Below are 27010 nucleotides of genomic sequence, written 5' to 3'. Positions count from 1 at the left end.
TACAAAATTAATAAATCTCTAGGTGAAGATGGGGTTCCAGCTGAATTTTATGAAGTTTTATTGATGAGTCATAGAGCAGGTTTCTAAACAACATTGTCTTCCAGAAATGTTTTCCATGTTGATGGTTACAGTTATTCCTAAAAACGATAGTGATCCATTAAAGCCTACTTCTTATAGACTTGTATCTTTGTTTAATGTAGATCAAAATAAAATTGTAGCAAAAGTATTGGCGAATAGGATTAATGAATATCTTTCTGATTTAATAAACATGGATCAGATGGGTTTTGTTAAAAATAGACAAACTTTGGAGAATATAGTAAGTATAATTCATTTAGCTCACAAGAAAAGATTTGAGTCTTATTGTAGCTTTAGATGCGGAAAAAGCTTTTGATAGGTTAGAGTGGGATTCTTTAATTTAAGGTGTTAAGTAAATTTGGTTTTGGTGCAAATTTTATAAATTGGATTAAGGCCTTGTATGGAAGTCCTAAAGCTAAAGTGATAACAAATAGACAGATATCTCAATCTTTTAATTTAAATAGATCTGGTAGGCAGGGGTGTTCTTTATCACCAGCTTTGCTTGCTTTTGCTATAGAACCACTTGCACCAAAGATCAGAGATGATCAACAATTAAAGGGATTTAAGATAAATTAGATACAACATGACATTAGTTTATTTGCTGATGAAGTATTAATTTATTTAACTCAACCACAAACATCACTACCAATGTTTATTTTAATTTTTATTTGTTCTTATTTATTTTCCTTGATTTTTTTGTCATTTGCTTGAATTCCAGATAACAAAGGTTTTACTGTATTTAAATACGTTTTTTTTGAATTTGGATTTGTCTTGTCCAATATAGTTTCTTGCCCAAAACTAATAAAACTAATGTTTTATAAGCAGTTGATCCTTCTCATTGAAGTAACTTGTCCCTTTCACTTGCTTCCAAACTGAATTAACATATCAGGTTGAACAGTTTGTGTGATAAATTACCTATATCAGCCATGTGGAGTGTTTACTTCATCTCTTGCATTGCTTGTCACTTTTAAAGTCTTGAAATGTACGCACTGATTGTCTGCTTGATATAGCATGAATCGATGGCCCTCTTTATTTACAGAAATATAAGCAAAGAAGCCTTTTTCATCTCAGTGGGCTCCAGATGCACAACCCTTAAGCTATGGAGGCACCATAATTGGAATCAAGATTACATTTATTTCTACATGTATTGTTTTTGACTTCAACTTTAAAGTGACCCTCTTCCTTGAAGCAACTTTTTTCCAAACATTTGAACACTAGAAATAGCAAATAATGGGTAGAAACGTTTTTAGGATTGTATAAATTAGACTTCAAAATTTCTGCTGCAGATGGAACAATGCTTTGATTGTTGTGACTCAACATAGTTTGAATTACAACACTTTGTGCATAAAAGCTAGTCAATTGTTCAACCAACCCTGTTCTAGCAAACTTTTATGTGAATGCAGTTTCTGTGGGTATGTAAACTGCAAAATAAGTAACTCTGTTCCACTTTCCATGTGTGAGGCATTTTCGTTTTGGGTAATGTGTGCAATTTTTGAAGATGATGTCATAATATCCTTCAAGATCATAGTTGTATCAAGCAAATACTATTCCATACTATTACAAGGTAAAAGTAATTCAGGTTAGTTCAGTGAAAAGGTTGAATTCCTAACTAATGAGAAAATACGTGCTGAATCTAATAAACTTCTTGTGAGCAAGTGCTAATCCTTACTTCACTTGAATTAAACCAAATCTCTGGAGTTCCTTAATCCAGTTTTGCTATCACTCTGCAGTTTCGTCTTGCTTAGTTGTTAAGCATTTGACTATACTGTCCATCATTTTGTCTTCCGTTGCATATTATAATAAGCCTACTGGCTAGTGTACATTTAAGTATGATCTTATAATAACATCTTGCTGCCACATCACAAGACCCATCTTCAATTAGATGGTTAAATCATACTTTTCAAGAAGTTAGTGCAATAGGGCCTGACTTAAATTCAGTTTAAATATTGAGCCTCCACTGCATCCTGTGCTTTGTGGCTTCCAGCTCTGGTTCCAGGCCTCCCAGTTTGACCCCCACATGGATCTGCAGTACCTGCACACAGCACTGATGATTCTTTTTGCTTTTTTTCCACTAAAAAATTTGCCTACATTTTGTTTCTACCTTGATGAAGGGCTCAAGCCCAAAATGTTGGCAATGTATCTTTATTTTTGCTGTATAAATTACATTATTTGATCTGCTGAGTTTCTCCAGCATTGTCTGTTTACCCTAACCAGGTTGGGGTTTCTTTTTGTAACTGCAAAAGTTGAGGATTCTGGAATGATGCCACCCTTGCTTGCTGATTTTTTTTTCAAGTAATGTCCTTGTGATGCTGCTTGCAATCACACAAACGTACAGGGGAGGGGAAGTGGAGGAGGATACAAGATGGAACAGTCCTATCCTGTAGGCCAGCAGTGCTTAATACTCACACCCTCATTGAAGAATAATGCTGAGGAAATGGTGGGTTGTTCTCTGTGCAATGTGGGCCTCTGTCAAATTCAGAACCTTTAAAATTCAAGCAGAAGCCAATCCAGACTTGATCACAGTTGCTCAAACAAAATGTGGGTGGTCACAGATACTGTATGTCTTGTATGTTCAATTTTGCCACATCTTGTTTGAATTAGGATTGCTTAGGACCAGATAACATTGCTTCTTCCCATATCTCTTTATATATATTTCCAATCCATTTTGAGAACCATAATCTCAATCGGGAATTTGTTCTAAATTGCAGTTACAGTTTTCCAAGTTTCAAAGTTCAGATTTATTGTCAGAGAACACACATGACATCGTATGCAACCCTGAGATTTATTTTCCTGATGCAGGCAGAATTTCTACTTGTCAGTAGTGCAAAAAAAAACTATACTCAGGAAAAGCTATGCATACAAAAGCGAGAAATGTAAACAAAGCTGTGCAATACATGAAGTAAATATTCAGTAATAGATAATGCATAAAGTAAAAGTCCATAAATGAGTATCTGGATTTGTTGTTTAGAAAGGAGACTGATGGTGGAGGGGTAGCAACTGATCCTGAACTTTGTGGTATGAGTCTTGTGGCACCTATACCTCTTTTAGAATGGCAGTAGCAAGAACAGAGCATGTCCTGGGTGGTGTGGGTCCCTGATTGTTGCTCCTGTTCTCTGACAGTAGTATTCCATGTAGATTTCCCCAAAGGTGGGGAGAGTTTTGGCTGTGATGTCCTGAGCTGTGTCCTTTGCAGGACTTTCCACTCAGGTATTGGTTCCTCCATACCAGGCTGCGATGCAGCTGATTAGCATACTTTCCACAATGTGTCTATTAGAGGTTTGCCATGGTTTTTGATACCATACCAAACCTCTGCAAACTCCTGAAAAAAGTAGAGGCGCTCATCTGCATTCTTAATAATGACATTCACGTGCTGGGTCCAGGGAAGGTGTTCTGAAATGGTGACTCCCAAGAATTTAAATTTGTTCACCCTCTCCACCTCTGATTTTCCCCAATAATCGCTAGATCATACACCTCTGTTTTCCCCTCGTGAAGTCCATAACCAGCTCCTTGGTTTTGGTGACATTGTGAAGTTGAGTAATAACAAGGGAATGATTGTTCATTGTTACTTTGTATTTGAAGTTTATGAGGATTGAAGAAAGATTGATTGTAGGAATATTTTTCTGAAGGTAGAATTTATTTTGTACATGGCTCGATAAACTTGCATCTTTTCAATTCTGAGATTTGCATTAGTTCAGCAAATTCTTTACAGCATTCAGTTTTGTAAACTTAGTCATTGCAAATTACTTGAGGAATTAAGTCATTTGTGGATTTTCCTGCTTTATATAAACTGTATATTTTGTTTGTCTGGGCCACTATAGGAGCAGGGATGTGATGGTGAGACCTCACTTGGAGTGTTGTGAGCAGTTTGGGCTCATCATTTAAGAAAGGATGTCCTGACGTTGGAAAGAGTTTAGAGGAGGTTAACGAGGATAATTCCGGGAATGAAGTGGTTATCGTGTAAGGAGTTTTTGACATTCCTTGGCCTATACTCATTGGAATATAGGAGAATGAGGGGGATCTCATTAAAAACATTTTGAATGTATTGTGTATAATCTGTGTAATTAATTGTATTGTTCACATCTTCCATAGCTCCATAATAAATTGCAAATATTTTTTTTATTGTAACAGAAAGAGAGGAGCAGGGTCCATTTCTTCATTTCAGATAAAAATGAGAAGTAGATGTGGGAAGTTTGTTTCCCATGGTGGGATAGTCTAGGGCAAGAGGAAACAACTTCAGATTGAAGGGTGCCCTCTTAGAATAGAGATGTGGAAGAATTTCTTTAGCCAGAGTGTGGTAAATACTGAATTTGTTGCCACAGGCAGTTGTGGAGGCCAGGTCATTGGGTGTATTTAAGGCAGAAATTGATAGGTTCTTGATTAGCCAGGGCATGAAAGGTTACAGGGAGAAGCTCAGACAGTGGGAAAATGGATCAGCTCGAGTAAATGGTGGGGGCAGACTTGATGGACTGAATAGTCTAATTCTATGTTTGTGGTTTAAAAATAATAAAAATGATTGATAAACTTCAACTTTTTTCTGCCAGAAGGCAAAAAAAAAGAGTTACCATGAGCATTTTCCGACATCCCAAATAATAAAAGAAAGAGAAGCAAAAGACACTCTTGGGAAGGGATTCACCTCCTTGCACAGACTCCTGTTCAAACCATTGGAAGCCTGAGCTCCAGCTCTGAACCTCCAATACGATCAGGAAGTCTTTGGCATCTAAGGCCCTTCCTTGCCCTTTGCACTCTCTCGAATCCCAGTTCCCATGAGCCAGTCTCCAGTTGCCTATGTGGGTCCTTTAACCACAAGTTGCATGCACTTTGTGTGGGTCCTTCAGCTACTGAGCCCTTCTCTGGTTTGCTGTCTTCGTCATCTTGTTGGCTCACCTCTGGCAACACCATTATAAGTGGACATTCTCTCTTCAATACTGGAAGATGGGTCTATCTATCACTCTCGAAAGGGGTACTAACATTGATAATGAGTAAGCAGATTTAAAATGAAATCTGCCCTTATTTATTTATTTAAAAAGAAAAGAAGACTGTTTTTAGATTCATAGCACTTTGCCTGTTGATACATTGGTTATTAATGGAAAAACAAAGATGAATATTTGCCTGACTCCATATTCCTATTTTAAAGCTTCTTGTCTTGAACTTCCTTTTGCATATTGTAAGATGAAAACATCATGAGTTGGGACCGGAGAAGGAGTCACCCAGTACTAAAGAGTAACAGGATGCAGGTGTGACCTTGTACGGTCAAGATAAGTGTGGCAATAACAAGATGATGTGCAGCAGACTAATAGAGAAGGGTAGCAACAGCTTATTCATTGGACAATGTAATGGTATGATAATTTACTAAGTGCGTGTTCTGAGGTATAAAAAAAAAACACCACTTGCTGATATCGGGAGAATGCGCTTTCTCCAACTAACACTGTTAGTTGCAAGTGTTACAATCCGGTAATAAAGAACCTTGATTTCGACTCAGTCTGATGTCTGACTCACTCATTCTCGAACAAAGCAGACCTAACAATAGATTGATGAAATTGACTTGTGAAATAAAAATAATTCCTGTATGTCTCATCCAAAAGTTGCGTACGTGAAGATGTCTTATTTCATTCTTCTTTGTTAGATGAGTTTTTTCTCCCACAACATTTTGTACCTGCTTTTCAAAATTATTTGATTTGTTGTATTTTGGATTATATATTTACATATGCTTGTGTTTGATTGTTACTTGTAGAAATGAGTTTTCATACAATTTTTTTACATGAGGTGATTCCAATAAGTGAACAGTTTTTATGACCTGCAAATTTATTAAAAATCTAATTTAGGTTTCACAGCTGACTGATCAATTCAAGTCACAATTCTAACAGCTTATGGTTTTGTCCTTGAAGGAGGAATTGCTGAATTATTGTGATACCAATGTGGTGGCAATGGCTTTATTGTTGTTGAGGACAGAGCCTATGTAATTATGGGAATGTTATTAATTATAGTTTAAACCATAAAGATGTATCACATGACTTCTCATTTTTATCTGAAATGAAGAAATGGACCCTGCTCCTCTCTTTCTGTCACAATAAAAAAAATGTTTGCAATTTATTATGGAGCTATGGAAGATGTGAACAATACAATTAATTACACAGATTATACACGATACATTTTGAAAATGATCACCCATTCCTTCACCCATCGAACTAGAGGTCTTGTTAGGCTGATGAATTTTGAGCTTCTTTTCTGGCACTCTGCCTTGGTGTTCTGCAGTATATTTTGGTATCCTCCCCTTCGATGCACTGTAAGTCCAGAGACTTTTGTGATGACAACTGTTGTAAAAGGAGAGATTGGTTCAACTGGACCTGCATTCGCTGCATTTTGGAGGAATAAGGGATCAATCATCTCTCTGGAATGCACAACATTTTAACTGGGCTAGACAAATTGCAGGGAGTTTAGGAGTGGGGGAGTGATGGAATCTCAGATGACAGATATTGGCTCAGACATTTAGGGCTGAGATGAGAATTGTTTTTGTAACTGAATTGGTGAGGGTGAAGTTTCTGAATGTGTTTGGGAAGGAAGTACATTTCTAGCTTCAAAGGGATGGTAGTGATGGAGGTGAATGCTCCTAGTTTCTTTTGTATCTATGTTTGGAAGGCAGCAGAATTTCTTTCAGTGTTATTAGTTAAGCTTTTGAAATGGACAATCTTGACAAAATAATTGATATACTGTCATTATTTAAATGAGGTTTAAATTCTCCTGAATGTCCACACCAGCAATTTCCATGTGTTCTGAGGAAAAGCATAGACAACTGTATATAATGGAAAAGTAGAGAATCTGTTGTGTAATTTTTCACCTCTTAATTTTCTTTTGGCAGTGTGCAGACTTAAGAAACTGAAAAATGTCCAATATAATTTAGTTCAGCAAAATCAAATTGCACAAGAAAGTAAAACTAAGCAGCAAATTAGTTGCGTGTAGTTCAAGTTAGTTCAAGTATCATCAGAAATGATGGAGTAAATTTGTTTGAATTTGAAGGAAAACTTCTGAGGTGGGAAAGGAAAAGTCTATTTGAAACCATTTTCCTGGTTCTTGGTATCTTTTACATGTTTGTTTTTTATTTTATCTCTGGGAATAGTCTTGGAATAATAACCACACAATTCTGTATGCAACAACACCCACACCTATTAGGTGCATCATTATCAACTTTCAATAACAAAACTCTCCAAGGAACAAAACATGATCAAAATAATTGAATGTTTTAAATGCAATAAAAATTTTAAGAAACGCCTGAAGTTTTGACATTTCAGTGCCACCAAGTACAGACAAAATTACTCCAAATATTACAAAATTCAAATTTATCATTAAATGTTTTAAGAATTTCAAAACTCCCAATTTTCTGTATAATAGTATTTTCACTGATGTTCTCGTTATAAAGAAATATAGTTATAAAGAAATAATTCTACCTCATTTTAATTCAAATAAAGTAAAAAGCACATGCTCAAAATAAAGTAAATTGACATTTTTCCAAGATTCTTTCCATAGAAATATGAAAGCTTTCCACCATGAAACATCTTTAATGCTCTTATAAAAATACTTTATCAGCAACTTATTTGATGCTTTTTATCATGTTTACTTAAAAACTTTGTGGGTGAGGATGCAATCAAACATAGAAATTTTGTCCATTAACTTTTTTAGTAAATGTTCCAAATCTAAACAAACCAGACATTTTTAGTTTACCTGCCATTCTACCTCAAACTCTGGTCCTATGTATATTTTCTGAATCTGTTTTTCCCAATTAAGAGCCTTTATTAGGTACAGGTGTCACTATAAAGAAATATCTCCATGCTGATTAAAAGAGGGAAGGCCTCACTAAAATACAATGTCTTTCTCTGCATGAGGAACTGAACTGTATTTCATCAGTCACCATCAAGCTGGCCATAGTGCCATCCTGCTTGTGTCTGTCCATTTTAAAATGACTTTGGTGGACAAAATGATGGACAGCATTGATATCATAGCGGTCAGAACAATGCAATTAGCAACTCTTGTTCAAATCCGGCACTGTCTTATAAGGAGTTTGTACATTCTCCATATGTCTGTGTGGGTTTCCACCTTTTTACAGAGGTTGTGGGTGAATTGGGGTATTTCCGTGCCACAGGTCTGTTAGCATGTCTTGTCTAAATTTAAGCAGAGAATGCTCATTTTTTTATAGCTTCAAAATCTATTAATTATGCATTACTTTTAAAATCCATAATTATCAATATTCACCTGTGTGAGCCTTTGTTTTGTATGCAAATAAACAAGGTGTAAGACTGAATAACTCCAATTTGAAAAAGCATTTTGATTAACAAATTATTCCACATAAAGCATAGAAAAGAGAAATTAGATTATATTAGCATCAGTTATAGCCTATTTCTTTCTGTTATTGCTCTTGGAATTTTGACAGGAATATACTGATATTCAATGTATTGAGTTAACATGGACAGTTGGTATAGTATATAGTTCAAATTTACTATAATCTGATTGTGTACATGCAACCAGATGAAACAGTGCCTCTCTGGACTATATAATCGCATCTACATTTTTGGATGATTTACTCATTTTGCAATTTTTTTCTCCTTTTGAACTATTTTATTTTCTCCCACCATTTTGAAACATACCGATGGTATATGTTAATTGGGCGCCACAGACTTGTAGACCAAAATAGCCTATCATCATGCTGTGTCTAAATTTATAAAAAAAGTAATATTTGAAAGGTTTTGACAGATTTTTATGGTCACAGAGAGATATGGGGAAGTTCAAGAGCCAGATGGTGGGGGCAGATGTTTGAGGTGCTAAGGTGCTAGTGGGACAGTTCTTTAACCTAGAGATGCTGGACCATGCTTCTACACCTTCTGCCTGAAGGTAGAAGTGAGAAAAGATTGTGATAAAAGTGATGGGGATCTTTTGTGATCCTGGCTGCTTTCTTGAGGCAGCATTTCACATAAATGCTTTATTGGCTGGGAGGCAAGTGCAGATGATGAACTTGGTTTGGTTTGCCACTTTCTGCAGTCTTCTGGGCACTTAAGTTTCCAAGCCTGACTGATGCAACCAGACAGTCTACTTTCCACTGCACAGTAGAATAGAATGTTCAACAACGTACTAAACCCTCTCGGACCTCTTAGAAAGTAGAGGTGTTGCTGTGCCTTCTTTGTGTTTTCTTCAATGTAGTGGTTGCAGGAGAGATCCAACAATATGTAGTATCTCAAGAACATTAAGATACTTTAAATTCTGGAGACAACAGTCTATTCAACAATACATAGAGTAACTAAAGCAATGTTTCTCACCATTTCGTCTTTTGGGGTGGTAGGGGTGCTCTGGCTTTACTATAGCTGGTTTGGACAATTGAGGGTTCTTTGGACCAATTATCATTCTGGCCCAAGGTGAAATCTCATGAGCTGTTCAACTGCTCACCCTTGTGTACTCAAAAAGCCTGCAATTATTTCCTAATCAGGAAGTCAGTCGCTGATAATTATAAAGATAAATCTACATTTGCAGGCGAGCTAGCCTTCATCTCTGCAAGACAAGTTTATCTTGTTTTCCAATATTAAGTGTCTGGCTTCTGCATTCTTAGAGGCCTGGCCCAGTGGGGGCAAAATGAATCCAGGTGTTGGGATTGATATTAACTTGCCGGTCAATTGTAGGGTCTGTGTGAAGTCTATTCTATTTTAGCCAAAGAAAGCTGTCAAATCATTTAATTACACTATCTTCCCTAGTTTTGAACCAGTTGGGGTAAATTTGGAATTTGATTATTCCAATCTCTAATGCTCCCAAATTAAAGAATGGTGAATTGTGAGAAATACTGATTTCATGAATCTTGAACCATGCCATTCTGAGCAGAAGATCAGTTAAATTATGTGAATATTTCTTTGAAGGGATAACAAATATCAGAAGTTTTTATTTTCTTTGATTCATGCTTGAGTTGTAGGCATCATTTGCAAAGCTGGCATTTATTGTCCACATAACAGCAAGAGCAGATAAGCCTCTGTGGGGTGGGGGAGAGATGAAATTGAAAAGGTAGCAAGGGGTAAAATTGAAACTGGCCTATGCACTATATATAATAAGGAAACCTATTTAAGTTGTGAAATAATTAAATAATTCAAACGACAAGCTGAAGCGGACTTTTGATTTTGCAGCTCCTCTGAGCACTGAATTATGTAGCAGATGATGCAGAAACAAAATTCTTGACACTTGGCCAATTCTTAAGAAGTATGAATGTGTAGACCAATTAGTTTTTAATTAAGACCTCAGCAGGAGACCAGTATAGTTTTAGATTATTAAATCTGTGATTTAAGCAAAATACTGTTACCTATTCGTTTGGTTCTTTGCAAAGATATGAAGGATCAGTGAGTGAGTGCATCTACCATTTCAGGGAAAAGTAAATCACAATTCTGTAGACACTGGTTGAAGTACAAAACAAAATGCTGGAAAAGCTCAGAAGGCCAGTGTCCTCTATGTACAAAGGTAAAGATTGAGGGAATAAACATGAAAGTAATGATCTTGTAAAGTAATTTAACCTTATTGAAAGCCTATTACAATGTGTCAGATTTGAAATTATTTTGAGTTTTAGTTAACTTCTGTCAAGTGATTTGTCTTTATTAGTCCCAAGTTAATTCCAAAAATAAAATTCTCTAGCTGTTGGACATTTGAAATTAAAAACAGAAAATCTTAGAAATACTGTGGGTAAGATGCATCTGCTTTCAATAGAACTGGTTAAATTGGGGAAATACATGTTGCAGAGAAAAGGGTAGGGGAATGTACAGAGAAGAAATGAGTACTGTGATCGAGAGAAGATGAGGTTGGAGGACAAGCTGTAGAGTAGACAGCTCAAAACAGTATGGTACAAAAATTGTCTGTGGGAGACTTTTGCAGGAGATTAATCAGGTCTTTCTGAGACAATTGTGGAAGATGGTATTTATCACAGCAATTTGCAGAAGAGGCGCAACAAAAGAGTCTGCAAATGCTAGAAACTGGAGCAAAAACCAATTGCTGAAGAGAAAGAGCCAATGTTTTGTGAGTTGAGGCCCTGCATTGGGACAGAGAGTTTAGAGGAGTTGGCTACTATAAAGAGTGAGTGGAAGGGGTAAATCAAGAGTTGGCAAGTGATGGAGGATCTAAATGAAGAGGGTTTGATTGAGCCTTGTGGGTGGAGAAGTAACAAGCTGTGAGGTGATAAGTGGAGACAACAAAAAGCTGCAGACTGGAATCTTAAGAAAGATGACCAGTCAAACCAAATCTATCTTTTGCATACCATCTCAAGCCTTGGCTCCCAGGGAGCTGTAGGAGTGTATGGTCTTCAAATGATATTGGTCACTGACTTCTCTCTGAAATGTAATTGGTGATGCGAAGGGAAAGGGAAGATTGGAGGTATTTCGTATGAAAGTAAAAGTGAGCAATTAGATTTGTAGTTTTCATTTGCTAGGAATAAATAATTTTGTCTATTTAAAAAAAAATAATCAACCATATCCATGACTTGCTGTAATAAAAGCACTTAAAATATGTTGAGTAATTATGTAGATACTGAGACTGGTTAAAATTCTTTTGGGTCATGATGATGTGCCCTGCCAGCATTCAGCTCATTTCAAAAAGAATCAGATTTTTAGGAAATATCGTCAAAGTAATGAGTTCTTTTATTTCCTTTCTTCCATGCACCTTGGATTTAAATGTGGCCCTCCGAAATGAAAAATCTTCTTTGCCACTGGTTGTGAAGAAACTGTACTATACAAAGTAAAGAAGTAAAATATGAGAATCTGTAGACACCGTGCTTGAAATAAAACAAAGCTGGAGAATCTCAGCAGGTCAACAGTGTCCTTTATATTAGCAAAGGTAAAAATACATAACCAACATTTCAGGCTTAAAAATGTCAGCAGGAGTCTGAATAAAAGAGTGGGGTGGGGTAAAGGCATATCCCAAAGGCAGGATTCCATTATCAGACTCATCCTCCCCTCTCTGACTTAAGTATGTTCCGTTCCCTCTGTGACTCCCTCGTGCACTCGTCCACTAATTGCTCCCCCCAGCACAGGAGGTGCCACACTTGCTCCCACACCTCCTCTCTCACCACAGTCCAGACAGCAACTCTTAACTTGTGTCTCCGCGGGTTTAATTTACTGCATCCGGTTGGTGCTCCCTTTGTGCCCTTCTCTACATCGGAGAGACTGGGTGCAGACTGAGAGATCGCTTCACTGAGCACCATCCACACCAGTGTCCGAGACCTCCCAGTAGCCAACCATTTTAGTTCTGTGTCACGCTTGCATGTCTGACCTTGGCCTTGTGTACTATCCCACCAAAACCACCTGCAAATTGGAGGACCGACACCTGATTTTCCGTCTGGGCATTCTCCAGTCAGATGGCATTAACATTGACTTTTTCAGTTTCTGATAACCTGCTCTTCCCCCATCCCTCTCTATTCACCCAGCCTTCCATGCTCCCCCCCCCTCACTTTTATTCAGACACCTGCCAACATTTTTCCATACCTTGATTTCAAGCCTGAAATGTTGGTTATGTATTTTTACCTTTACTATATAAAGGACACTGTTTGACCTGCGGAGTTTCTCCAGCTTTGTGTTTTTACTATGTACAAAGTAAACGTGACCTAGTTCCTAATAGATGATTGATGCCACAACTGGCAGCTCGTATTTGAGAATGTCAAAAGAGAAAAAGCAGGATAATTTTTGTAATAGGTATGAGTGTTGGATGGATGCAAGTTTGAGATGGACTGAGTAATATTACATATTGCTGGGACAAAGCAAAGGGAATTTTAATTTAATATTTAAGATTTATTTCTTGCTGTATTAGATCCTTAAATGTTTGGCCAGAAGCTGGAAAAAAATTAAACACTGATGTCAAGGAGAATCATTCTGCTTACCATAAAATTAATTCATTTGTGATGACGATTGCTTTAATGTCCAAAACAAGACCTCTCCAGTTGGTTTTGTGACCATTTTTTTTCCCCTTCCCCACAGTGGGAGACTTTGACAAGATCTGGCGCGAACATTGTAAGGATGAAGAAACTTTAAGTGAATATGCCGTTGCAATGAAGAATTTGGCGGATAATCATTGGGCTAAAAGCTGCGAGGGCGAAGGGCGGATTGAGTGGTGTCGAAGGTATGGTTTAAAAGTAAAAGAATTGCATTGTTTAGATTTTTTCACACCGATAGATTTCCTACTCATATTTTACATTAAATATATCAAATTTCCTTTTCTAGTTTGTCCCATTCACCTTGACATGCAAGTTAGAAATGGTATCAAATTAGAGAAAAATATTTTGGCTTTTTACTATTTACTATCTTTGGCATAACTGCGCGAGATTTTCTCACTACTGGGGATTGTTGAATTTCGTGTTGTGCTTTTCGGATTATTTGTGCTCATCCCTTCCCTTTGCCTTATTTTCTTTCTTGCAGCACAAATCGAGCAGCTTCTGAAAGTAGAGGTAAAGATTGTAATAGGGGTCATTGGAATCTGTTCAATCCATTGCAAGAATGCACCACGTTTTTGTTTCTTGCTCATTATAATTGCAGTGTCCTGCAGGCCTGCTCGAGTTGCTCATTTTCTAAGTGGCAACTAAATATACTGAGAGTTAGCCCCTGTTCAAATTTGCTCTCGCTGCTTAATGCTCTCCAGGATCTCGTAAGAGGAAAGCTGCATTTTGGTTCTACCCAGATAATGGTCACTGTGGAGATCATTGTCGAAAGATTTGTGGTACAAAACGCGACTAAGTGGGAGCAGTTTTTCTGCCACTGAACTTCGTAGGTCCTGGCATGGAATACACTAGTGAGCCATGCTGTTTCAATGAGGTGCTCCAAACGCAGAAATAGAAGGCAGTGTAGGATATAGCTCTGGTAGCAAAATTTTGGGTTCAATACCAGGGGAAAAATCCAGGGTTGTAATGTTTTAAAACCCTCATATGCCTGTTTTCCAAATGTCCTACCATCAGCTGAGCCTTTAGGTTCCTTAATTCACCAAATTAAGTAGCCCAGGACACATTGCAAACATTTATTTTGTTCAAATCCATGTCTTATTGCTTAAACCTATCACCAATTATTCACCCATGATTCATTGACATAGTTCCAGCTCCTTTGTCTATGGGTTAAATTGGAGTTATTGAACCTTAATTTTACAATGTTGAGGTGAAATTTGTGTGAAATGCTGATCCCTCATCTTGATTTGCCGACTGTGAATGTTGTCTGATTGGTGCTGGCGGGCATTCTGCAACCTTGTATCCTCCCCAGTATAGTTTCTATGATTTGTATACTTGTAGATTAGTCACCGTACTTAAATCAATTTGACACTTGTTTGGGTTTTACCCATTGTTTCAGTAGGTCATATTTTATGTGCCTAATTTTGGTAGACATGTTTTGATAAAATACAGCGCCTATGGTTAGCTTGCATGTTTGATCGCCAAAGTTCTGTGCATTTGACTCGGCACTTCAGTTACCTCCTACTCGTTGTCAGATGTTGTCAAATAGTAAAGCACAGATTTGGTTATGAATGGAGTGAAGGGCTAGAAAAACTACATTAAAAAAAAATTGATTTATTTTTGAATTAGATGATTTTGGTGAGGCATTACCAAAGAATGAATTAGAAGATTTTTAAAAAGTGAGCCTGTATATAAAATAATTTGAGTTTCCTTTCCAGAGAAATAATTTTGCAGACCCAGAGGACTCATGGTAGAAATGCTCACTGACTTGACAGATACAAATTCCATCTAAGTTTCAATTTTATTTTAAATTTGGACATATGGCCTGGTAACAGGCCATTTTGGCCCATGAGTCGTATCCTGGCCAATTAACCTACACCCCTGAACATTTCGAAAGGTAGGAGGAAACAGAAGAGGCCGGGGAAAGTCCCCCCCCCCCTCACCCCCCACCACACACACACACACACACACACACACGATCAAACTCCTCACAGACAACGTTATTCAATCAGTTTGTTGTCCTGTTCACTGGAGCTATAAAGGCATTGTGCTAACTGCTACACCAACCATGCCTCCCATATTCCAAAACACATTGAAAGGCAGGTTCTATTTGATATTGGCATGTAAAGTCCATGAGTTGGGTATGGACAAAGGATCAAATATTAAGCAGAATTATCACACAGCTATGGTATTGAAACTAATGCAGTTGATTCCCAATTGATTTCTGCTGGCTGTTCTTTCAGTTGAAAAATAGGTCATTTTCTAAACTCTTCATAAAATTTTGTGTTTGTTGTCATACATTCTGAGATATTGTGAAAATCTTAGTTTTGTGTGTGATACAAGCGTCACAGAAAGTTGTCACACTCTGGTGCCATTTTGGATCTAAAAATGTATAGAAAACACATACAACATAGCTTAAGCTACCATATATACTCATGTAATTTTCAGATTATTTGGATCAATTTTTCAGATTCAATTTGGGCGGGGGGGGCGTCAACTTTTACATGGGTCATACTTTTGACTACGGTAATTACCTGCATCATTGAAGGCATTGGGGGTTTGAATGGCTGGGACCGGGTGGTAAGTATGCATTCAGGGAATCAAGAGCTTAGATGGGTGGGCGGCCGGGTAAAGTGTCTGCAGTCGGGGCGTTGGGAGCTCTGGTGGGCAGGAGTCAGGGTGTCGGGAGCTCAGATGGGTAGCAGTTGGGGCATCGGGAGTTGGTTAGGCAGCAGGTCAAATCAAATTCATTCATAGCAGCTTCCTGGCATTCTGGGAGTTGTTCTGTTGCCAGAGGATGAATGGGAATGAGCACAGACAGTTATGTACCAGGTTTTAAGTTTGTTTATTATCATCCAATTGTACAAGAACAAACTGGCAACATGGCGTTCTCCAGTCCTCAGTGCAAAAACGTGCAAGCATGCAACCAGACTTAACACTGAGAACAAAGATCATTTCACCACAGTACAGGTCCTTTGGGACTTAATGTTGTGGTGACCTATATATTTGCCAAAAATGCAAAAGAAGGATACATAATACATATATTAAAATAAATATTATTCAATAACTAAGTCTCAAAAAGTCAGTATGAACAGATCATTCAACAGTCTCACTGCCCACATGAAGATGTTGTTTTCCATCCTGGTGGTTCTGGTACTGATGTTCCTTATCTCTTCCCTGACGGGGTGGTTGGGGTCCTTGGAGATTTTGCATGCCCTCTTCTAATAACGAAATAAGAATCCCGGTAGATGATGTTGATTGGAGGTGGGGGAAGGAAGAGACCCAGTGATCCTTTCTGCTGCTCATGTGGTCCTATCGATCGACCTTTGATCCAAATCTCTGCAGCAACCATATCCCACTGTGATACAGCCGGCCAGGATGCTCTGGATAGAGTTCCTGCAGAAAGTTGACAGGGTGGTGCCTGGTGGCCTTTTCCACCTGAAGAAGTGCAGTCAATGTTGCGTCTTCCTGACAAGTGTTAAGTGGACTCCGAAGATCATGGTGCTCTCTACTTTCTCCACTACCAAGTTCTTAATATGTAGTGGAGGGTGGTCATTCCTTGCCTTCCTGAAGTCCACGATCACTTTGTCTTGTTCAAGTTCAGACTTTGGTTGTTCGAGTCCATTCCTTTAGCAAGAATTTTGAAATGACTGTGTGGGCAGAAATCTTTAAGCAATAATCAAAGCAAGGCATCCAAACTTTCTTATTAGAAGCTGTTTCTCATTCCCTCTCATGTTCCCAAACTCGATTCTTCCATTGCTTGTTAAAATGTTTTCACTAGTTCTATTCAAAATTCATAGGGACTGGACAACACATGCTCATTCACATACTTGTTAGTCATGGAGCTACGTTCTTATCCAAAGTTAACAATTGTTAATGGGGGACCTAATTCTGATCTCTGTGGCACACAATTTGGAAAATCAGTGCACTGCTAACATCAATTTTGTTTCCAATCAGCTCATCCTGAATCTGATGGTAAATGATGATAATTGATAATTCATTGATCTCTATATGTAATTGAACAGGCAATCTGCGTTGGGTAAGATTTAACTATTACATGAAAGCCTGCATGAATACAGCCTTGACAAAGACCCATGGAAAGAGTGTGCTAAAATGGTGGCAAATTACCATATTTAGTGGGATTGCTGATGTGGTCATGTGTATAGTAGATAGATCCATTATTTGATTCTTTAGAAATTAGTTCTGAGGGGAATTGATGCTGTATGTTGAAGCAATGAAACTTTTCATGATGCAGTGTAGACTGAACATTCCAAAGCACACCTTGTTCAAATAGAATGGCAAACATTTGGCACATTATAGTTTAAAACTCCATTTGAAATGGGGGAAAAAAGGATGACCAAGCCTCACTTTTAATTGTCCTGATGAATGCAACAGTTGCGCAGCAGACTCTTCCTTAGTCCTATGCCCACTGTGATATTGAAGTTTCTTTCCTGTGGTTCATCTGCTTCATTTCATTATGCAGTCAGCTTAAGTTAATTTAAAGTCACTTAGTTCAATTTGCTGACTAATTTGAATTGCTCACAAAATACTCCTGTGCCACTTTATGCCAATAGCTTAATTCAAGCCGATTTTTAAAAAAAATGTAAACTTGTATGCAAATATGACATTGAATTAGCAGGAGTAAAAAAAAAACTGACGAGTAAACCTCAAATATTGATCAGTGAGTCAAGAGGAATTAAATTATTTTTGTTTGCTTTTTCTCCAAACGAACTCTCAATGGTAAGGAGTAAGCTGAATTAGGCACAATGGAGTTTGTTCGTGTCATAATGAACACTGAGACGGTGATTACAAATTCATCATGCACTGTACATCTGTATCATGGCTTCTCGTTAGTGTTTTGCATAACATCACCTGATAGAGCGACTTATTATTAGTTTTGTTGGTTGCTCTCTTGCGCCTTGGGGCTGTTATTCCAATTGCACTTGTAAAACATCAGCAGGAGTCCACAACTAACGGTATTGAAAAATGAAGGCCAGTGGGCTGATAACAAATGTGTTCCTTTGTGGATTTTCATTTTTGAAAGATTGAAGTATAATTAATTAAAAGTATAGAAATTCAAACAATTCGTCAGTTAAACACTTTTTTTTAAAAAAAAAGGTAATTCAATCTGGGTTTAAATAAGTATGCCTAAAAAGGAAAAGGGGAAATTAGATTAAACTGGGTTTACACCTGGATTGTAAAGACTCGTACATCAAGAAACTCTTTATTTGCTATAGTTTGTCATTCAATACCATCATCCCATTAAAACTGATTAGCAAACTCCAAGACCTGGGCCTCAACACCCCTTTGTGTAATTGGATCCTTGCTTTCCTCGCCTCCAGACCACAATTGGTGAGGATTAGTAAGAAAATCTCCTCCACAATCTCCATCAGTACTGGAGTACCACAAGGCCTCATTCTTGGCCCCCTGCTCTACTCACTTTACATCTATGACACCACCACCATCTACAAATTTGCTGATGATGTCACAGTGGTGGGTTGCATAAAGGAAGGCGATGAGTCAGCAAACAGGAAGGAGACTGAAAACTTGACCAAAGGGTGTACTAACAGCAACCTCATACTCAATGACGCCAAACCAAGGAGCTGATGTGGACTTCAAGAGGGGAAAACCAGAGGTGTACGATCCAGTGACCATTGGGAGATTAGAGGGGAAAAGGGTAAGAAAGTTTAAATTCCTTGGAGTTACTCATTTGAAGGTCCTCTCCTGGACCCAACACACGAATGCCGTAGTAAAGAAAGCACGCCAGCACCTCTACTTAGGAGTTTGTGGTGGTTTGATATGACATCAAAATCTTTGGCAAACATCTACAGATGTGTAGTGGAAAGTTCACTGACTTGCTGCATCACAGTCTGGTATGGGGCCACCAATACCACTGAGTGGAAAGGCCAACAGATTATAGTGGACACAACCCAGCACATCACAGGTAAAACTTGCCCCACTATCAAGGAAATCTTCCTGGAACCCTGCTGTTAGCAGCAACAATCAAGGAGACACACCATCCAGGATGTGTGCTCTGTTCTCACTGCTGCCATCAGGGAAGAGGTATGGATGCCCCAAAACTGTTGCCACCAGGTTTAGGAACAGATGCTACCCCTCCACCATCAGACTCCTAAACAGACTAAGAGACTCATTTAAAGTCTCTTACTTCGCTAATTTATTTTTGAATATTTATTTTCTATATTTCACGGTTTGTTTGCACTTCCTTTGTTTACATTTCTCTTTTCTATTCCTATTTTTTTTTAGTAATTTTTTTTGCACTACTTAATAAAAGAAATTCTGTTTGGCCCATAGGAAAAAGAATCTCAGGGAAAGTGGTGTATGTACTCTGACAATAAATCTGAACTTTGAAACTTTGTAAAGAGCACATAATCCAAGAGAAAAAGATCCTGTTTTCACAAACTGAAATTAATGCTGCAGATTTAGGATAATTAAATGTTGAAAATCAACAATTAAGTTTGTGTGACATGAATATCTACACGTTTCTTGTATTTGGTTTTTTTTGTTTCATCATGCCATGTTTGCACTGTTTTCTTTCAATTAATTTAAAAATGAGTACAAATGCTTGAGATTACCTGAACATGAAGATTAAATCTAAATAAACAATCTGTGTCAGGATGGTATGAAGTTACCTGCAAATGCAAAGGTGATTGAGATCATCAATATCAGTTTGACATTCTTCTTGTATGGGAAGGCACAGAAAAATATCCTGGAGACTGATCAATTGCTTTTGTCTTTGTAGTGTTTGTCAAGAATATTTTCTGAATGGTGGAATGAAGAGAATACTTGAAAAAGATGAGAAAAGAGCTAGGCTTGCTATTGCCATGGCTACTCCAATGTTCAATGTGCAAACATCTGAAAAGAAAGATGATTGTTTTGCAACCAATGGTGTAGTGACGGGTCTGGATGCTGCTATTACAAAGTAGGTAATGTAAATAGACTTAATTTATTCATAAAGCAGTGGTATGCTGCTATGATTTTGATATTAGTTGCTGGAATAAAATGATTTTGTTTTAATGAGAAATGTTCTACATTCTGAGTTATATTTGTAAAATAGCTTCAGAACAGTTGAGCATTGGAAAGACGATAGAATTTGATGATATTTAGGTGGTGCATTCCTCTATAGCAGAATTATATGGAATCTAGTATTCTCTGTCTTTCAAATTTTTGATGAAGATGACCAGTAGAACAAAATTATGTCATAAGATCTCACTATAGTTGCTTGTAAATGTGTACACATCTACATAAAGTATTAATAGAAATAAGACATTTTAAACTCAACAGATATGGATGATAGGAATCAAATTTTGGTCATTTTGTTTATTTCTTTCAAAAAGAAATGCTGAGGAAATTAATTTTTATCGATGCACTATTTGCATTGTATCATGAGATGTTCACTTGCAATAAGTTTCAGCTGTTTGGATAATGGAAATTAATCCTAATGGAATTTGCATATTGTTACCTTAAAATTTAAGATATGGAATTGTATGCAGAGTGAATAAATCAGAAAATTTATTTTCAACTTGCCATCAGTGCATGCATTAAAAATGCATGGCTTTCAGTTATGGAAAATCATAATTAGGGGCCGCCTTCTGGAATGCCTTCTCGGGGGTTGCCTGTATTGCATGCTGGTTATTGAATTAACTTTAGAAGCAAAAAAAAAAGCGTTCATACAAATAGTATGTTAACAAATATTGAGTTGAAGGGTTTGGAATTACTGCAACATCACACTAGTAAAATTTTGTTGCCTTTCGTCTGATCTGTGAAGCAGTCAAGTTTAGTTGGTTTCTTCTGTATTTCTCTCCTACTGACTACATTAAAAAAAAACATAAAATTATATGCATGTTACAAGAGGTGACATGCGGCTTGCAATCCAGCAAAAAAAAACAGATAAATAGGAAATCATTCTTGTTGAACATGGAGGAAAGAAAAAAAACATGAACATGCACATTACACAAAGAAGACTTGCATACAGAAACTCATTGGGGGATCTTGAGCTTAAGCTTGAGAATGTGACTACTTAATAAAAATAACTTTTAAAAAATAATTATAAAATGAAAATGTTAATGAGACACTTAAACTTAATGTTCCTGTGCAATTTTTTGATGTCAGGCTCCAAATTGGGCAGTGATAGTCGAAGGTCACCTCTTGTGAAATTGAATCTGTTCCTGAATTTTGTTAAGGAAACCACCTTGCTGAATCCACATTCAAATCAGTTTGTGGAGGGAAAAGCATTTAAAAAAAAAAAAAAAAATTGGCCTTTTCCCATAGCTTGGGAAATATTTGGCAGATCACTCAAAAATCTTTTTTCAAACTGACTGAACTTCTGCAATTACAGTATATCTCCCTTAAGATCAATCAACCTTTCTTGTCTTTCAGTGTCATTATCAGTGGGTTGTTCTCAAATGGACCTAATATTCAGTGCAGGATATTGAAGTTTAGCAGGTCATTAAATCTTTCCTATAAACAGTAATGTCATTGTCCTTTAGTGCCTCTATGTTTGTGTTCAGACTTGAAAATTGCAATAATTTCCAACATCTAACATTGCTTCAATAATTTTAAAGCTTTTTAAGGAAAGAAACAATGGCTTCTTTGCTGTTAATGAAGTTATTGTGTTTACCTTGTAAGGTTTTTTTCAAGAAATTGAGTTTGTCAAAGAATATCTGCCAGATAAAATATGTCCACCCTTGCATCAATGAGTTTTTCTCGGTGCTTGTGGTGAGAAAGAAAGAAAACAATCGTGTCCCAGATTGCAACAAAGCTATGAAGGCAGTTTCCTTTGTTCAGGCACTTCACCTTGGCTTGCAGCAGCAGTGTCTGGAAATGTTCATCATTTTCTTCACACATTTGCTAGAATAGACTTTCTTGAAGGAGATGTGATTTTATAGAGCTTACATCCTTATGACAATTTAAAGCGAAACATTTGTACATCCTCTTAAGTTTTTAGTTACCAAGTCCTCCCTGTAAATATTGCAATGAACAGTAAAGACTGAAGATATAACCCTTCTCTATCCATGTGTTTGATTCGAAGTTGTGATGAACACTTAGTATCATCCAACCATTTGAAGGGCACCATGAGTTGGACAGATAACTATGTTCTCAAATGGAATACTGTTCTTGTTTATGTAAATAACTTATTTGAAAATAGTCAATCCCTTGGCATCTGTTTTCATCTTTCCAGCAAACATCTCTTCCATCAGCTTGTTTCCATTCCAGAATTTGGCATTTGCCATGAGAAAGTGCATCATTCTGTTGCGATGTGGATTTGGCTAATCGTGAAAGAGAACTTCTTGGATTATAATGAAATGACTAATTATTTTTCAATTTCCCTCATCTCATTAATTCTTCTAGGAACAGTAGAATTGCCTGAATATTTTCCTTGGCATTTAAATTCATGACATTGGATATTATTATGGAGACAGAAGCAAAATAAGTGGCTCAGTGAAGTTATGCATATTTCCACTTGTACCAATCAATTCACTTGTATGATGCAAGAAGACCTTTTACTAATTTCTTTGATGTTTCAGTAATATGAGTCCTTCTGTTGAAATTATCTGTGTTTTGAAGTAACCCAAGGGTTGATCTCTTTATGTTCGGACTTTAAATGTTGTTTCAGCTTGCTTGGCCTCCTGCTTTGAAAATGTATTCAAACAAATTAAACACATGAAAAGGGTTTTGTGCAGATTTAATGAAACCGTATGATAAGTATTCCATAGAATACTGCCAATATTTTTTTGCCATGGGTAAATTTATTTCTGAATGTAACAAAAATTAACTATTCCAAAACTAAAGCACTTCTTACAAGGATTAGCTCAAAGTCTGCTTAAATTTTATGGAAAATAATGAACAATGCATGCCTTCTTCAATAAAAGCTAATAGAAAGAGACATACATTCAGTACCCATCAAAAAAGAACTAGAAGCAAAATGAGAGCGCTTGCAGATGTGAGAAATGTGGAGCAAAACATTTCAGCCTGTACACTTGTTTCCTGGAATTGAAGGTGATGGAACAAAAGAGGAAAACTATATGGAATGCAATTCCTAGCCAAAGCTGGTTCCATGTCAGTGGCACACAATCATGTCAAAGCAAGGAATACTCTCAAAACATTGTTAATTTTCTGCTTTTATCTAGGTCATTCTAGGCTATCTCCAACCTTTTAAAAAATTTGTATTGCTTGGCAACTGCACAGCAAAGTTCTTTCCTTCCCAAAAGTTGTTTAATCTATTCAGTTTCCATGCTCCTCCTATATATACACCATGCCCCCCTGCCCCCCACCTCCATTAAGGATTTTAGTCCATGGCCCATCTTGAATGTGCTGTGGCTTTCAGGGATGGTATGGCCCTTGTAGAGAATGGCTGATTTAGGATATCCTAACTTTCTTTGATGAATGTATTCAGTTGTAAAAACTATTCTTAAAAAATCATTATTTTCAGCTACTGTTTCCCTCTACCATGGATACGTTGTAGTTCTTACAACCTCAGGAGCTCCTGACTGGATTGTATCTCATGCTATATTTAAAAATAATTTTGAATTCTGGCTACGGTGCCAGAATAGTGAGCTAAATTTACTCATGATGATCCAAACATCATATATTACTGGATTTAACATTCAAAACAAATCTAAATTTTCATGAATAGCATGTCAGGATTTTCCTCCATTTGCAGTGTTTTTCTCAGTGTAAAAATTTGTTTCAGTGCAGAAGGTTTTGAGCCACTGAAGTCTCGGATTGGATATTTTGAAGAGAAAACTGTTGCATCCATTACCCTAACACAGCCCTTTATTTTTAAAAATAAATATTTATAAAATATTTGCAAAGCTATTTCAAGTCTTTCATCACACGATTTCAGGCAATTCATTCCAAATTAACCCTTCATCTGTTGGCAAAAAACTGTTCTTTTTAAAAAAAATTATAAATTTAAAACCATAAAAGATTCCCATATTTTACAGTAATACATTTCAAATGTAGTATATATAATGAGAAGAATGAAAGAAGAACCCACCTATAAAACTCGAGGCCCCTCCCCCTCGAGGCCCCTCCCCCTCGAGGCCCCTAGAAAGCAAAAAGGAATGGGACAAGAGATCTTTAACAGGAGCACTCCTTACTATGTCTTTTAATATACAGGAGACCTTTAGGAGAAAGGAAATGTCTGAAATTCATTTAAATAGTCATACCCACAGTTTGTAAATATGGGCTCCATATTTTCATAAATGAGTCTTTCATTTTTTTTCATATAGCAAGTATTTTTTTCCTTTTAATTTAATTGTTCAAACCATTAACATTAAAACTACGAAAGTTTAATGTATTATTCCCATCCATTATCTTAGATCCAAATCTTCTTCAGTCCCGTTCTCCCAGGTATCGTCCATAAAGCCCAATCGTTCTCTGTCCCAAAGAAAAAAAATGCAGAAAAGGAATGAGAAAATTAACAATATATGAATTACTACTATACAGTTGCCCATTCAGAGCCAGCTCTTCAGCGCTTGACGTCCTGTTTTGCAGAAACTGCCAAAATGTTTAGCCTGGAAGTCAGCCTGAAGAAAACTGAGATCCTCCATCAGCCAGCTCCCAACCATGACTGACAGCCCCCCCACATCTCCATCAGGCACACAAAACTCAAAACGGTCAACCAGTTTACCTATCTCAGCTGCACCATTTCATCAGATGCAAGGATCGACAACGAGATAGACAACAGACTCGCCAAGGCAAATAGCGCCTTTGGAAGACTACACAAAAGAGTCTGGAAATATAACCAACTGAAAAACCTCACAAAGATAAGCGTATACAGAGCCGTTGTCATACCCACACTCCTGTTCACCTCCGAATCATGGGTCCTCTACCGGCATCACCTACGGCTCCTAGAACGCTTCCACCAGCGTTGTCTCCGCTCCATCCTCAACATTCATTGGAGCGACTTCATCCCTAACGTCGAAGTACTCGAGATGGCAGAGGCTGACAGCATCGAATCCACGCTGTTGAAGATCCAACTGCGCTGGGTAGGTCACGTCTCCAGAATGGAGGACCATCGTCTTCCCAAGATCGCGTTATATGGCGAGCTCTCCACTGGCCATCGTGTCAGAGGTGCACCAAAGAAGAGGTACAAGGACTGCCTAAAGAAATCTCTTGGTGCCTGCCACATTGACCACCGCCAGTGGGCTGATATCGCCTCAAACCGTGCATCTTGGTGCCTCACAGTTCGGCGGGCAGCAACCTCCTTTGAAGAAGACTGCAGAGCCCATCTCACTGACAAAAGACAAAGGAGGAAAAACCCAACACTCAACCCCAACCAACAAATTTTCCCCTGCAACCGCTGCAACCGTGTCTGCCTGTCCCGCATCGGACTTGTCAGCCACAAACGAGCCTGCAGCTGACGTGCATTTTACCCCTCCATAAATCTTCGTCCGCGAAGCCAAGCCAAAGAAGAATGAAAAACAAGGTGTAAACCCCTCAAAGTACTGAATAAAGAACAAACAGTATTCTCCCCTCCACCATAGAGCCTGTGGCTCCTGCCATAGTATGGCCCATAATGGATAAGGCAAGAAAACAAAGAAGCATCTCTCCCCCCACCCCCCCTTGAGAAAATAAATTAATTACAAAGTTCATGGAAACAATTTATCACCCGCTGCCTCAAGGTCAGCATTTACTTGATCTTCATTGATTATGACTGTTTCGCTCTAGTCCTTCAGACCCACCCCCCCCCCCCCCAACTCCTGTTGATGGCTTAAAGCAGGGGTGTCAAACTCAAATTCATGGAGGGCCAAAATTAAAAACTTGGACTAAGTCGAGGGCCAAACTAAATATTTATTGAAAATTTTCAACAACATCTGCATGTTTTCTCTTCTTTCAACATATGTAATGTTAAACTTTAGGATATAACTTTAGGAGGATAATGTTACAGGTCAGGAGTAGGTAGCTCAAGTTCACCCTTTGCTTGACCTGAGGGAAACATATTTGGTCCCTGTGGCGATGTAGTCAGCATTCACAGGCTGTGTCCATTTTGGCCTGCATCAGGACTCAGCATTTCCTGCTCACTCCTCAGGCTCTCGGCCTCTCTTCACCCTCGACCCACCATCCCTCTACCTGACCAGTCCTTTACCCAACTTCTACTCACCCCTCACTCCACTCGCTCTGCCTCTACCCACCCCATCCTATACACGCCCCTCTACTGCCTCTCCCCTCAACCTGTTCCTCCCTCTACCCGTCTCTCACCCTCTAATCACCCCTCCCCTACTTGCCCTGCCCCTCCCCTTTTACCTCTTCCCTATCCACCCCTCCTTCTACTCATCCCTCCCTCTAACTGCCCCTCGCACCACCATAACTTCCCCTGCCCATTACTCCTCACCTACACCCTCTGCCCACCCCTGCTTACCCACACACTCAGGCCCAGCGCGTTGCCGATCAGCCTTTGTGGACAGCCACCATCTCTCTCTTCACGTGCAGGGCCGAACCAGTCGTCCCTGGGGTCCGCGCAGGTGCAAGCGCTGAAGGCCGTAGCGACCAGAAGTGCGCTCGCGCTGTGGAAGGGCCGTCCGGTGCCAGTCACGTGGGGCTCGCGCTGCCCGGTGGCCATGCGCAGCCTGCCATGCCCGTCGCGCCGACAGGAAATCACAGGCGCTCGCCCATCCGCCGCACCGCTCGACAGGTGGGAGAAGTGACTGGTTGTGCGGGGAGCCTTCCAACTGGCTTGACGGCTGATGACATCGACAGACTTCTCGTGTTACAATTTCTCGTGTTACAATGGGGAAGGATGTGCAATGAAGGTGGAGGATGGTGGGGGTGACATTACCAAAAAACAGCATCGGCTCTCACTGCAGGGCGGGCCACCTCTAATACAATTTTGAAATGATCTTGCGGGCCAAATAATTTGGCCCGCGGGCCAGAGTTTGACATGTGTGGCTTAAAGCCTGGATTGATGTGGCTCTCTTCAGTGTAAGCTGTATCTGCACCTCCTCTCTTTGTAGTTCTTGTTGAGGACTAGAACTTTCCACT

General features: G+C 38.4%; 1 protein-coding gene and 1 long non-coding RNA gene across 6 annotated transcripts in view; one reads left to right on the top strand and one right to left on the bottom strand.

Annotated features, from left to right (window-relative positions):
- samtor (S-adenosylmethionine sensor upstream of mTORC1) overlaps positions 1-27010 on the top strand; it is a 77727-nt gene that overhangs the window by 7842 nt on the left and 42875 nt on the right. For 4 of the 5 annotated variants that reach the window (XR_011346682.1, XR_011346683.1, XM_069903818.1 and 1 more), the window contains exons 2-3: positions 13053-13194; positions 19767-19946. Coding sequence is in view for 3 of the 5 variants with exons in the window: in XM_069903818.1 (XP_069759919.1) it covers positions 13053-13194; positions 19767-19946 (322 nt within the window). In the remaining 2 variants the exon portion in view is untranslated. Of the gene's footprint in view, positions 1-13052; positions 13195-18507; positions 18684-19766; positions 19947-27010 lie in introns of those variants that run through there. The other variant, XM_069903819.1, reaches the window with a different exon arrangement.
- Positions 11725-17727, bottom strand: LOC138746067 (uncharacterized). Its single transcript, XR_011346685.1, has 3 exons — positions 17375-17727; positions 13367-13507; positions 11725-11808 (listed from the first exon to the last, which is right to left on the bottom strand). It is a non-coding gene; the product is annotated as an uncharacterized lncRNA (long non-coding RNA).

This window comes from Narcine bancroftii, chromosome 11 (genome assembly GCF_036971445.1).
Source record: "Narcine bancroftii isolate sNarBan1 chromosome 11, sNarBan1.hap1, whole genome shotgun sequence".
NCBI classification, from domain to species: Eukaryota; Metazoa; Chordata; class Chondrichthyes; order Torpediniformes; family Narcinidae; genus Narcine; species Narcine bancroftii.
Note: the sequence above shows the minus strand (reverse complement) of the source record. Positions and strands in the feature narration are given on the sequence as shown.